Source organism: Centruroides sculpturatus, unplaced genomic scaffold, assembly GCF_000671375.1.
Source record: "Centruroides sculpturatus isolate CEXI.00-Female unplaced genomic scaffold, Cexi_2.0 scaffold373, whole genome shotgun sequence".
Taxonomy (NCBI): Eukaryota; Metazoa; Arthropoda; class Arachnida; order Scorpiones; family Buthidae; genus Centruroides; species Centruroides sculpturatus.
Genome location: NW_019384580.1, coordinates 239,145 through 252,587, shown reverse-complemented (window position 1 = coordinate 252,587; position 13,443 = coordinate 239,145). Strand labels below are relative to the sequence as shown.

Below are 13,443 nucleotides of genomic sequence, written 5' to 3'. Positions count from 1 at the left end.
GAATAAATATATAAATCGTACTTACTTAACCTTATAATAATTTGTGCTGAATGAAAGCAACTCCAATCATGTGTAAAAGGGGTTTGTCCCTCTTAGAAAAAGAATGGCTGATAATAATGGAAAATAATAATAATAATAATAATAAATAGTCTTATTCCTGAATTTTCTGACATATCGTATTTTATTTTTAATATGTGGTCAAGGGAATAAAATAAGTGAATATTGTAGTTGGGCGTGAGTTCGCGCTTCATCAACGGGCTAGCCACATGAAATTTTTCGCGTTTTTTATGTAACACCTAAATAGGAGCCAATTTCCCATAGAAAATCTACCCTCTTGCCAGATCGCGCACGTATTGAGTTGCTATATCTCATCAATCTAATTTAATCCAATACTATTGAGAACGGAAAATTTGCAATTTTTTAATATCTCGCGTCAACAAATCAATCGTTTAATATAGTATACTATTATACTTCTATTTCCATTTTAACCACTCAAAATGTGCTTATATTCCAGCGTTAAATTAATCTGGCGTCAACTTCAAGAGCTCTCTTGTCGCTATGAAGTGTTCACTTTTGAATCCATGCCAGACCCTTATTATTTTTTATGGATAGTTTTTTCTAATCTCACTCTTGCTAGCTGCGATCATGACTTACACTCGCCTCTAATCGGTAGTTAGGTCGATCTCTATCGCTATTATGCGCTGTCATTTTGTGGAAATCAATCTAAAATCCAATTCTTTGAAAATTTGATTTGGCACCGAAAATTTCCTTTCGTGAAAACAAGTAGATTCCTTGGATACTTCAAGACTTTAAGTTGAAGAAATCATTGACTTGCCTTACTTACTGTTAGCAACCTGCTACTTAGATGCAGCCAATAGTTTGGATCATACCATTGCCAAGCGACGCATTGATGTCGCATGAAGGCAAGCGTTGGTTCATACGTTTCCTACAAGAGTGAATAAAGTAATTCTGTAAAATTTATTTTTTCAACACGAGAATATTTGAAAAGAAAAATTGCGAAATTATCGAACAACCACATATTTGTTTAATAAAAAATATTTTATTTTTAAACATTTTTAAAATAATTTACTTGAACTAAATAAATACATCATTTTCCACTGATGGAAAATTATCGAAAGTACTTATTTCTTTCGAAGCGATAATTACAGAACTTTATCAAAAAATTTAATTGTCTCAAGATTTTGGATCGGGTTCTTTTTCTTTTGTCGATTTTACTTTTTCGGGACAAAGCGTTTCCGATGAATACGTCACTAAATCAATATCAGGTATAGATACACTTTCTCCACCTTTGAAACTATAATCCTGCCTCTGCGCATCTCCCCAACCCTTAATTAAAGCTTCGTCTTCGGGATCCTCAAAAATGAACACTGAATCGGTAACATTTGGCATGCTCTGAGAGTACATCCACGTTTGTTCTGGAATATCTTCTGGTTTATATTGTTCACTGGGTTCAATTTCTTCGGCAGAGGTTTCATCATCTTGTTCTTTCAAAGTATCTTCGTCATTTTTCGGGGGGCTCTGTGTATGAATAAGGACATCTATATCCTGAGAACCGGATAAAGTGATGTTGGGATGAATTGGAGGTAGCATTTCGGATGGTAGCGATGGCCGTTGAGTGACGGATTGAATAGTGGGGATGTCGTCTAATCGAGACGCTCGACGGAAATTAAACAACGAAGCAGAGTCTTGTTGGTAATGATAATCTGACATATCATCACACACCGAACCTCTTGGCAAATTGCATAAAGATATCCCCTCTTGAGTCGGTCTAGCTTCTGGACTGAAAGCTGTCCATTTATATTTAGTCGGATGACTTTTTTGTGGAGCAGTACACGCTTTCTTTGCTCTTTGAAATAGCTTTGTCATTCTTCCTTGATTTGGCGTTATTTTAGAAGGCTGAGCCAAGATTCTAGCACTTTTCGGTTTGGCAACTGCACTCGGATAAAGTGATTTTTCGAGCGCCGATCTCATATGTTTGTCAGCTAATGATCCATAAGAAATCATGGATTCTTTATCCATTTGATCAGGCGATGCCACAATTTCTGTAGTGCGTGAACCACCAAAGCTGTAAAGTAATAAAGTTTTATAAATGAATCAGGATTAATCATTATAAAATTCTTTTAAAATTTCATTTTATATTAGTTTAATAATTGAATCAACAAAAGGTGATGCTACAAAAAAATCTTTGTTACAGCAATATATCAATACGTGTAAGAAATGCAAAAGTCATAAAATTAAGTTAAAGAACAATATACGAGTAAGTATATGATTTTATATGATCTATTTTTCTTATTGTAAATGTTATTTACAATACGAATCTTAAAAATATATATATATTTTAAAAAATCAGATAAGATTGGTTGAATATTTTATTTATTTTCATTGTTTTAATACTGATCTCTTACTAAGATGAAACTAATTAACAGATAAAAAATTCAGATAACAGAATAATTGATCCAAAAAAAATCGTTGATATCAGATTCAAGAGAAAACAGTAAAAGTTTATGAATAATGAATGATTGCAATTAAATTTTTTAGATTACTAACGATTTTTTGTTTGGTATCAGAATAAATTTTGTGTTTTCGAAATTACTTTTCGTAACAAAATGTATCCTGGAAAGTGAAGCGAGTACAAATTACTTGTACAGAAGGAATCCCATAAATAGTAACAATCTTTTATTAATAGTAACAATTTTCCACCAGTGGTCGAATGGATAAAATCATTAAACACTGGTTAGTTGTGGGTTCGCTCCTCACCAACTGGCTGACCACGTGGGTTTTTCCGGGTTTCCTTCACCTGTCTAACATCTAAATAGGGCTATTCTCCTATAGAAAGTCCTCCTAGGAGGTATTCCCCGTTGGAGAAGGTGGCCCATGTGTCACGTTACCATATTCCATCAAAGCAAACCAAACGTCACCTGATATTTCATAAATTCGAAAGTTTTAAATAAAATAAAAATGATTTTTGATACACTCATCTATTGTAATTTATTTGTATTATGTATTTTGTTAAAATTTCTGTTATAGGACTACATATTGAGACCATAGAATGATGAATCGAGGTCTCCAATCTGTCTCTCGACACAACAAGAGCAAACTGTATTTGAAGTTATGAATATCGTCAATGATGCGTTGTTTTTTCACTGTAAGGGGGACAACATTGCGTGAAACGGACTACAAAAAGGAAATAAACAACACGAGGGAGAGAAAATGTTGGGGGAGAATTATAAATCTTACCCCCTGATACCTGGTGTAGTCTTGTCAAGTTGTTTGGATCCAACCATTCTATTTATGGAATAATTAGAAGCTTTCCAGTTTTCGACACCACTTTCTAACGAATTACTGTCGATGTTTAATTGACTGGCACTCAATCGATTATGAAATTTTCCGCCAACAATTGTCCAAGTAGAAGCCCTGCGATTAGTCAGACCAAATTGTTCTGCAAATTTATCTTCGTCTTCTTCTTCTGGAATGTCCGGTAATACAAGATTCTGCTGTTCTTCTGGAACACTGAAATACAATTGAAGAAATTAATTATAAAATAATATTAATTATTATCTATTGTTGTTCTATACAAATACTAACTGCATTTTCGCCACAGAACCTCTATAAGTCTTCTTCTTATACGAAACTGATGCTGCTGTGTAAGGAAGTTTGATATCTAATTCATCAAAGTAATTGTCTTTGATTAAAGGGGGCGGAATTCCATTCAGAGTATCTATTCCAAGATATGACACCTATAAAATATTAAAAATTAAGCAGAACATTACGTAGAAATGGCCGTATTGATCTTATATGCACTCGTTAACGGTTCAAAATGTAAAAAGTTGATTTTAATGATTGGATTGGATTGTTAGGAAAACGTAACGCAACACGTGAGCAACTTGGGAGGCATCTCTTTTGGCAGATCACTAAGGAGGGTGTTTCCCGGGAAGCCTTTCTATGAGAAATTGCCCCTATTTAGGTATTTTACATGTGAAAGAAACTCGAAAAATTCCACGTGGTCAGGCGTGAACCCGCGATCAACTACTATTCACTCTGCCATTGGTTGGCCTTGGTTCAGAATAATCTACAATACCTACTGCGGAGAGACTTTTCGAATACCCTGCATAACAATTCAGGCTTTGGTATAACAACACACTGAATTTTTTTCTAAATCAACTGTCATATTTGACACTCACGACACTTTTGCGTGTAATTTCAATATGTTGCTGGAATATAACAATTACTGGAAATTAACATTCCTTTATGTATCTGAATTTATAAATTTATATGAAAATATTTTCTTAATATATGTATGTTATTGAGCAGCTTAGGACCTCGCGCTGAATCTATACCTTATGGTGATACATTTTTCCATGTATCATTAATTGGTGTAGGAGAAGGGCCTCTTATTGTATGGCTGTAAGCTATAATATATAAGTCCAGTTCTATGTATATTTCTGATATTTTTATTTATTTTTCTTGTTTTCTTACACACGCATTCTTGTTCGTCCGTAACGATTATATGAAAATAATAATCAATAAATTTAATATCGCTATATTAAATGTAACATATGTTTTAAATTAAATTATACTTCATTTAAGCATATTTTTATATATATTAAAGCTATGAGATATATTTTATTTCAGAATTTCATCAACAATAAATGTTAGTTTTCGTTTTAAACCGAATTACAGTCAACCCCATGAATAACGGCCACTGACGGAACAGAAAAATGGTCATTGTATGGAGTTTATAATATATGTTTTTTTGTTCAAAAAGAAAAATGTTTCTGAAAATAGAGGTGGCTGTTATTGGTGGTTGGACTGTATTAAAATGTTTTCTTAGCCTAACCAATGTGATGGCCAAGTGGAGTTTTCTCGGTTTTCTTTACGTTTCTAACACCTAAAAACGGGACAGATAAATAGAATAGGGCAAACAGAAGAAGAATATTTGCAGAAATTATTACATGCATGTAATTCATTATTTATAAAATCCTTTTTTATTTATTTTTGAATTAAATGTTTAAAATTTGACTATGTTGTTAATCTTTAAGCTTGCTGATGTTGGAAGTATGCAGAACAACATATAAAAACCTCCATATTGTTGATAACACAGAGAAAAATTTTTATATTAGATATATTTTAGATATATTTGCATGTAGAATATATTTGATATTTTGAGGAATGTGGTAACTTTAAACTTCGTACAGGTCCACTTTCTTACTGGACATTTTATGTACTGTAGTACAAATGCATTTATACACAGATTTTTTCAATCCTCTCAATATCTTCCTACACTGAAATAGAGGAATAATGAATAAAACCTGTGCCCGAAATGTATTTGTACTTTACAGTAGATAAAGTGTCCGGGAAGGATGGGATTGATGAAAGGCAACGGTAAACAAGAATGATCAGCCAAGGTGTGCCTCCCGGGAAGACTTTCTACAGGGAAACTTGTCCCTGTTCATTTAGGTTTGTAAATCTAAAACCAGAAAACTTCACGCATAAATTTTCTGGCGTTGCGGGTTTGCGCTGGTCAACCGCGAACCCGCGACCAACTACTAGTATTTAATGATTTTTATCCACTCGGTCACTAGTGTGCACTGTTTAAGAAGGGAGTCACATTATATACAGGCCGTAAATAGTTAAATAAGTAAACATTGTCTTTATTTGAAGTTTCGTAGAATATTTAATATTTGAAAATTTAAAAAAAATTAACTTAAGATTTATTAAAAACAAGATTTACCTTGATGTGCCTGTCAATAATCCAATTCAATTCAAAATCTTCGTCGTCATCGCCAAACGGATTTATCAGTTGTTCTGCAACCTAAACTGAGTCATTTTAAAACTATAGAAAGCTTTTGTAGTTATTATAAGTTTGAAGTTTGAATTTTACCTTAAGTAGTCCCATATAAAAGAATAATTGAAGAATAGTGAATATAGGCAAATAATATTCGAAACGATGTCCAGGTGGGAAATCACTTGTATTATCTACGTATTGACGTCCGAATATGCAAGCTACATAAAAAGCGTAGGTAGCCAGAGTCACAACCTAATTAAAATTGAAAGAAATATTTGTTTAATTTTATAATTTTTTAATTGTTTAATCGATAAATACTTACTTGAGTGTATACTAAAGGAACACTGATCCAATCGTAACTCCATAACATGCCACATTTACCTCTAAAATCGTTAAATTCCTATGAATGGTTATTAAAGTTTTACTTCATCTAACTAAGAAAATATGAAATTATTAATGAGAAAAAATTTTACCTCCATGATTAGTTTTAATCCATTAGAATCATTGACATGACCCGATTGTTTTGCATCTCTCAACAAATTGATGAACCAAGTACATGGAATCCAAAAAGTGTTAAATTCTGTTGATGGAACGGATTGCAACATTTCTAATTCTAATTTTGTTAAAAATCCTAAAATATAATACGTGTAATTAATTCCAATTTATTCATTTAGTTTTGTGAATATTTGAATGATAGTTAACGATACAACTTAGGCCCACCAAAGGCCGGACGGATAAAAATTTTTGAATACTGTGGTTAGTCGCGGGTTCGCACCTCACCAACTGGCTGGTATATCTCTGGGTGATGGAAGAATTCTTTATTGTGTGTCGTTAAATCAAGAAGAATCGACAAAAACATCAAAGTAATAATAATAATTTTTCATATTTTTATCTGGGTATTTTCGCGTTATAAATAGGCCTATTTATAACAATATAAAATATTGTTTTTACTTGCTATCTGCAAAATATAAAATTTTGCAAATAGCAAGTAAAAACAGCAAAATTAATATTATCATTTAGAAAAATTAACAGTTACTGTACATAAAAAAGTATATGTTAAGAGAGAGAGCAAATAGCTACTTGAACAAGTAGAGCAAACAATTAAATACCGATCTTTCCTTATTTGCTGTATAAATAATTTTGATATATAAAAGTTGAATTGTTTTCACCAATGTTTAAATTATAGATATTTATCAAAAGTTTTAAAATGATTTATATAATTTACTCTATAGAACGCAAATATTTGTACTGTTTGTTCTATTGTTATCCTGCATAATAAATTGAAAATATGTTTATTATCTATGAAATACAAATATTCCTATCGTGAATTTTGCTTTCACATAAACCTAATTCCAATATATAAATCAATGCTCTTGTTAAAATTCCCAAACTTTTTCCAAGACTTGCTCGGTTCTTCTTTTTTTAAATATAAATTTTGAAAATTAGGTGTATTATGTCGTATCTATTTAGTGTAATGAGTCTGTTGCTGGTTAGGTTATCCCCTGTTGCTAGTTAGATAATTTCCTATTGCTGGCTAGTTTATTTCCTGCTGCTTCCCTTTATATTCATTCTGCCCAAATTATTAAAGTTCGAAGCTCGCTAGATTGTATATGATAAATGTATTTTTTATTTTGTTTATATAATTTTTAAGTTTTTAATGGTTTACTTCAATATAATCATATATGCATTTACGAGTGTTCTCTTTATAATTACGTTACACAAAGAAGGTATAATTTATCTTTGACTCTGTAATTTGACGTTTCTTCTATACGAATTATAGAATCTTAATTTGTTTTTCAAAATTTTATAAAAAATATTAATGTTGAAGCTTAGAGATAAATTTCGCTATATTTCTATTTCTCTACATTAATTTATATTATATTTTTTTTTCATAAACTAATGTGAAAGATAACTAAATCTGAGTAATTTTCATTTATTTCGTTGATTTTATTTCTACTTTCTCTAATTTTTGTTATTTTACTAAATATAAATAAAAGAGTAAAGAGATAAATGCCACTTGTTAATTAAAGATCGATTTATATTGTTAAGAAACGTTAATTATTTAAATTTACTTGTTAACAAAAAATGCAGTTAAATATCGGTACTGACCAGCTTCAACGAGATGATCTTTGGTAGGAAATCTTCTTTTAACAGCCATACTGATCGATCGAAGGACCAAAACTAGAGTACAGTTCAAATATCTCATGAATGTTCTTCTCAGCATTCGACTTGTGTCATCCACCCCGTTGACGTACAGAGCCAAAATATTCATTAATCTAATCATTTTAAAAAGAAATATTCAAATCTTTCAGAAAATTACCGATTTATTATTTCGTGAAATCAGAATTAGTACTGTATCAAATAAAACCTCCAATAACGGCCACCTCTAAACGGCATTACCTTTCGTATGCGTACAAAATAACTTCCAAATAATGTGTATTTTTCTATGTTCTAATCAGTGGCCGTTATTCAGAGGTTTGACTGTATTACAAAATAATAAAATTATTATTTGTGATATTTTATTCAAGAAGGGACTATTATTAATAATCAAACACTTAACAAGCTCTTTAAATGTTTCTATTCAAAGTTACAATAGGGAACGATAAATGTCAGTCCTAAATATTTTTGGCAAAGTGTCAACCACGTGTAGTTTAAACAAGTAACTCTTGATCAGGTTTTTAAAGTTTCTCTCTTTTTGTTTTTAATTTGTATTGAAAGAGAATTTCGGTTCGTTTCGTTCGAGTTACCTGAAAATTTACTTACTTGTCGGGCCAAGGTATGGCAACGTATTGATTCCACCATCTTGACGCTGTAAACGATACATAGAAACCGAGAACAAAGCTTAGAGGTATTAAATCCAGGAACGTTGAACAAAAGAAAACTATCCTTTCAAATACCCTGTAATTAAAAAAGATAGTTAATTTATAAATGAAAAAAATGCTACGTAACATTTCTGTAACATTTTAACGTCTGAATTACTTGGTCTGCCAAACATTCCTTTGCTTTTTTTTTCTTAATTGTCAGGCAAGAGTTGGCATTGTCAGTTTCAAGTATTACTATTGATAGTTGCATTGAATTTCTACCAGCCAACTTTTAATTTTCTCATTAATTATGCTCATACAGGCTAAAATTTTCTTGGGTAAAGTGTAACGGATTATTATATTTATTGTTAAACGTCTAAAATTGATTCCGATCGAGAAAATATGCTAATTAAGAAGACAATCGAATCCTAAATTATTGTTGTCAGTATCCAAGAAAAAATTGGCAATGAAAAAGACTTGCGATGCCAAGAACTTTGCTAAATCAACATCAACAAAGATATTATACAGATAAAATACAACAACATATTTACATGCATATGATGAACTTGTGTGGACCTAAATATTAAATGGATCATGCATAAACATAAATTAGGTTCTAAAATTATGCGAGCAAATATGAACTTAGTGAAGTTAAATTTAGAAAGAAACCTACTTTAATGATAAACTGGATGCTTTTCGTGACATTACTTTCAAATAAAATAAGAGAAATTAACACTTAAAAACTGTATTATTTTTAATAAATTCGTTTGTTATACGAAAGGCCAACTTTAAAGCTAATTACTATTTTTTATTTCGCTAATTTCGTACGCAAATCTTCTAAATTTAGCGAATAAACGAAGCACTCGGCTTTAAAATAAACGAATTTTGATAAAATAATTTATGACTTACCTTTTTTGCATTTCCAATAGAAAATACCTATATAATATAGTTAAAAGTATATAAGCTGAGGTAAATATCAGCATTTCCCTGTAAACCAGCTTCCACACGCTACCCCTCCAACGGAATAAAAGTCGCATAAATCCACCGGAAGTGGAAGATGCCACATCATATTGATAACTTACTGTCATTTCCGGTTCGATTCTTTCTTGACTAATAAAAAAGTTATATAACACTCGCTAATAAATTCGTAAAGAGAATCACAACATTGTAAGAGCAGTCAATGACTCTTCGATAAAGAAAAGTTGAAATATCTTTAGCAATCGAGTAAAAGTCGAAGGTTTGTGCATCAACTAAATGAGAGACGAATATACGCAAATCTAAATACAGGATTTGGCAACTATATCCTTTCTCGGTTGCCAACTTTATCCTCTTTTCCGAATGCTTTCACGTTCAGACAATGCTGCAAAGGTGTTTCATATATTTTACATCTTATCCTGTTGGCTGATATTTATTTAACACGCGGACTTTATATTAATAAATATTTATTTAGTAAAAGAAATATCGCACTTCACATTTTATTTTAAACATAATTATTTATAAGTCGGATATGAAAAATATTTATAATATTCTACTGAATTATGAATATTTTTTCAATTAATATCTTCGTCTTCCTCTTCTTAAAGCACGAGCCATTGTAAACAAGTTTCCTCCTTGTTCATGGTACAAAGAGAGAAATCCTCCAGCAAACAGAACAAAGTTTATTAATGTCAACATCTGAAATATATAATTAATGTAATTTATAAAATTACATTGATATATGTAACAATGTTACTTACCCCAGCTGTGTAATGGGCAAGGTTTAGAACAGAAACATGTTCGCGTACTTCTGAATATACCTCCCACGATCCCATTACAAGACAAAGACTGGCCGCTATTAAATGATGATGTAAATACTAAAAAAAGATTTCAATCGGGATAATTTATCATTATTTTATTAAAAAATTAATAATTTTTATTATTACTTACAAATATCATTTTAGGAAAGTGTTTTGCTGTATCTGAAGAACAGAGAAATACAAAGAAGTGAAGTGTCGAAGATGCGAAACAATAGAAGGAAACTGCGTACAGAAATGCAGTTTCCCATTTTAAGTCTACATTTCTTTTCTGATACTTGTCTATTGGAAAAACTATGAAGAAAGTCGACAGCATACTCGCGAACTGAAAGAATTATACAACGAATTATTACTTTGTACAATTATTTTTTTATACAAATTGGTAATTGCAGATGGATTTGTAACACAACATGTGAGCGTTGCCTCTCTTTCTATGCAAAACTGGCCCCTATTCAGGTGTTATACACGTGAAGAGATCTTGAAAACTCTACCTGGCCAGCCCCTTGGTCAGACGCGAGCACGCGACCGATCATAGTTTAGTTGTTTTATCCACTCTGCATTGACGAGCACGAATGTCAGAAGAGAATGCAGGGTATTATTTCAACTTGTAACGCATATATGGATGACTAGGCACGCAGATACCCAGCCATCCATATATGCGTTACAGTTGTTCGCAGGTTCGCCCCTCATCAACCGACTAGCCACGTCGATTTTCCTGATTTCTTCACGTATAACTCCTAAATAGAGGCCAGTTTCCCTTAGAAGATCCTACCGGAAGGATTTCCCCCTTGGCAGATCACCCAAGTGTTGCGTTTGCCTTATCTCATCACTCCAATCTTAATTGGTGGTGAGTTCGCGCCTGACCAACGGACTAACCACGTGGAGTCAGGTTTCCTTTACGTCTCTAACACTTAAATACAGGCCATTCCCCCCATAGAAACTCCTTTCAGATGGAGACCCTTGGCAGATCGCCCACGTTTCATTATCCTACCAAATCACTTTTAAATAGGGATCATGGAAAGCCTGGAAAACAGAATTTTCATAGATTTGGGAAATAGATAGATTTTTACGGAATTTGCCACTCCGTGTTAATGTTACCTGCTTTTTTTTAAAACAACTGATTAGTTGATGCAGTGGGTGTATTAAAGTTTCATTCGTGTATAATGCGTAGAAGTTCTCTGTGGCATCAACTTCATCAAGCCAAAAAGTGCATTCAGAAAGGATCTTTATCAGAAACTGGATGCTTTCTAAACAGATAAGTTGGATTGGCTCTGAGTCCAACGCTTATCGAGCTCTCAGAAAACGTCTGTTAATAATAATAATAATTTTTGGCTTATATGGGACAGTACCAATAAAATAAAATAGTAGTAAAAGTTATATAATGTACATGTTTGAAGGAGCCTCGCATTTCATGATTGACCCGGGCCCCGAGGTTGTTAGCGGGAGCCCTATACAGGGATCACGTACCGTGCATTTTTGATGATCTATGCTGTTGTAGGTGAGTAAGCTCACACTGATGTGAAGATTTTATTGAGATTAAATAGAAATTAACGTTATAGACTTTCAGAATCCAAATTTCTTTTATCAGGACCTTTTCAGGACCCCTCCCGTTATCAGGATTATTTATTTATCAGGACGTTATATATTTTCAGGACCACAAATTTCTCCGAAAATTATTGTGTACGAAATAAAACAAGTTTATTACTGTATTATAATTTTTTTATTTGAAAACGAATTGCGACCATACTTTTATGATGTTTTAATATATATTTTGATGTTAATATTTTTTTTATTTTTATGATAAATCTACGAAAAATATGAAAAAATAAAGGAAAATAATGTTTATAAAATAATGATAAAATTTCTGCTTAATGAGACAATTCAGAAAAAGTTTTTAAACTCGGATTTATTAATTTTCAAATTTTCCACCAAATTTCATCCATTAAATTATATCGAAAAGAGTTTTGGAATAAAAACCCCATACTCGTATTTTGGCGAATTTCCCATCCCAATTAATGTCCGCTACTCCACTTTATTGTAACGTTTCTGCTGTTATGGCTGTAAATTACTTTTTATACCGCATATTCCCCCGAACCTACTTTGCGCCATTGGACATATTCAGCACCTCTGTTCGAAACAAATTTCTACTGTAAGTTAACGTTTACATATGATTGATTTCGTTTGGTTTAATGACATCATCAAATTTGATTCAGTAACATCATCATCACACCAGTTTGCCAGAGGTAGGGGTTTATATTAGTGATCAGCTGTATAATTTGTATTATTGCTATGTCGTAAACTTAATAATTCTTCCGTAAGTACAGGAAAAGCTTTAAATCTAACAATATTAGAGCACTGGAAATTTTTTGATGAAATGATATGGAAATATCACGAAAATTTACAATGACAAACTGCTATGAACTTTGATAATCTTCTTTCTTATCATATGAAAAACTATGAAACATCCGTCTTACCATTTCAGGTATTAGAAAAGCTCCATGAACAGACTTAAAGAATTTATAATAAGGCATTTTAAAGAAAAAATAATTCGTTTTTTAAACTATTCGAAAAGAACAAAAGACAAATTTTCAAAAGATTTGTCTTTCAAATTTTAATTGAAAATAAAATTTCGAAATATTTAAGAGAATATTAACACAAATAAAATAAATTTTAAAAATTATAGNTCCTTTCTTTTATTTGTGGCCTCCCTGTGCTTTTTGTAGTTTCTCGGGCCATTTTCTTTACGTTCAACAGATTTCCCGCGTTCTTCTTCGTATCCATTTTACTGTTGTTGTTGTGCGCGAGGCTGCCGAACTACTGTACGTGCGCATCTCTGGAGGGGAGAAAAAAATACGAAAAAAAGTTCAACAGGTTGAACTTTCTAAGATGACGAAAATTCGTGCATCGTCAAACCAGAGAACTCGTTTCTCTCTTCTGCATAAATGGCATCGCTGAGTGGTGGCCGAGTGGTGAGAGACGTGACCCAACGTATCAGGGAAAACTACTCCGAGAGTGGAGTTCGCCCTTATTTGATGCCGGTTCC

At 32.1% G+C, this 13,443-nt stretch overlaps 2 protein-coding genes across 3 annotated transcripts; both read right to left on the bottom strand.

Moving 5' to 3' along the window:
* Nucleotides 1-1,095: 1,095 nt before the first annotated feature.
* LOC111624448 (bestrophin-2-like) lies at nucleotides 1,096-9,884 on the bottom strand. Of its 2 annotated transcripts, none has more exons than XM_023367283.1 (10): nucleotides 9,517-9,884; nucleotides 8,570-8,704; nucleotides 7,916-8,082; nucleotides 6,280-6,437; nucleotides 6,129-6,206; nucleotides 5,903-6,058; nucleotides 5,753-5,833; nucleotides 3,607-3,758; nucleotides 3,259-3,531; nucleotides 1,096-2,086 (listed from the first exon to the last, which is right to left on the bottom strand). In XM_023367283.1, the coding sequence occupies exons 1-10, from the start codon at nucleotides 9,693-9,695 to the stop codon at nucleotides 1,195-1,197; spliced, it is 2,271 nt and encodes a 756-aa protein (XP_023223051.1). In that variant the 5' UTR covers nucleotides 9,696-9,884; the 3' UTR covers nucleotides 1,096-1,194. The 2 variants fall into 2 exon arrangements, with proteins under 2 accessions (XP_023223051.1, XP_023223052.1); XM_023367284.1 differs by lacking the exon at nucleotides 9,517-9,884 and adding an exon at nucleotides 8,787-9,447 and having other exon boundaries at nucleotides 8,570-8,617.
* Nucleotides 9,885-10,072: 188 nt separating this feature from the next.
* Nucleotides 10,073-13,000, bottom strand: LOC111624443. The gene is made up of 4 exons (XM_023367281.1): nucleotides 12,875-13,000; nucleotides 10,534-10,725; nucleotides 10,344-10,460; nucleotides 10,073-10,281 (listed from the first exon to the last, which is right to left on the bottom strand). The coding sequence occupies exons 1-4, from the start codon at nucleotides 12,929-12,931 to the stop codon at nucleotides 10,162-10,164; spliced, it is 486 nt and encodes a 161-aa protein (XP_023223049.1). The 5' UTR covers nucleotides 12,932-13,000; the 3' UTR covers nucleotides 10,073-10,161.
* Nucleotides 13,001-13,443: the final 443 nt, after the last annotated feature.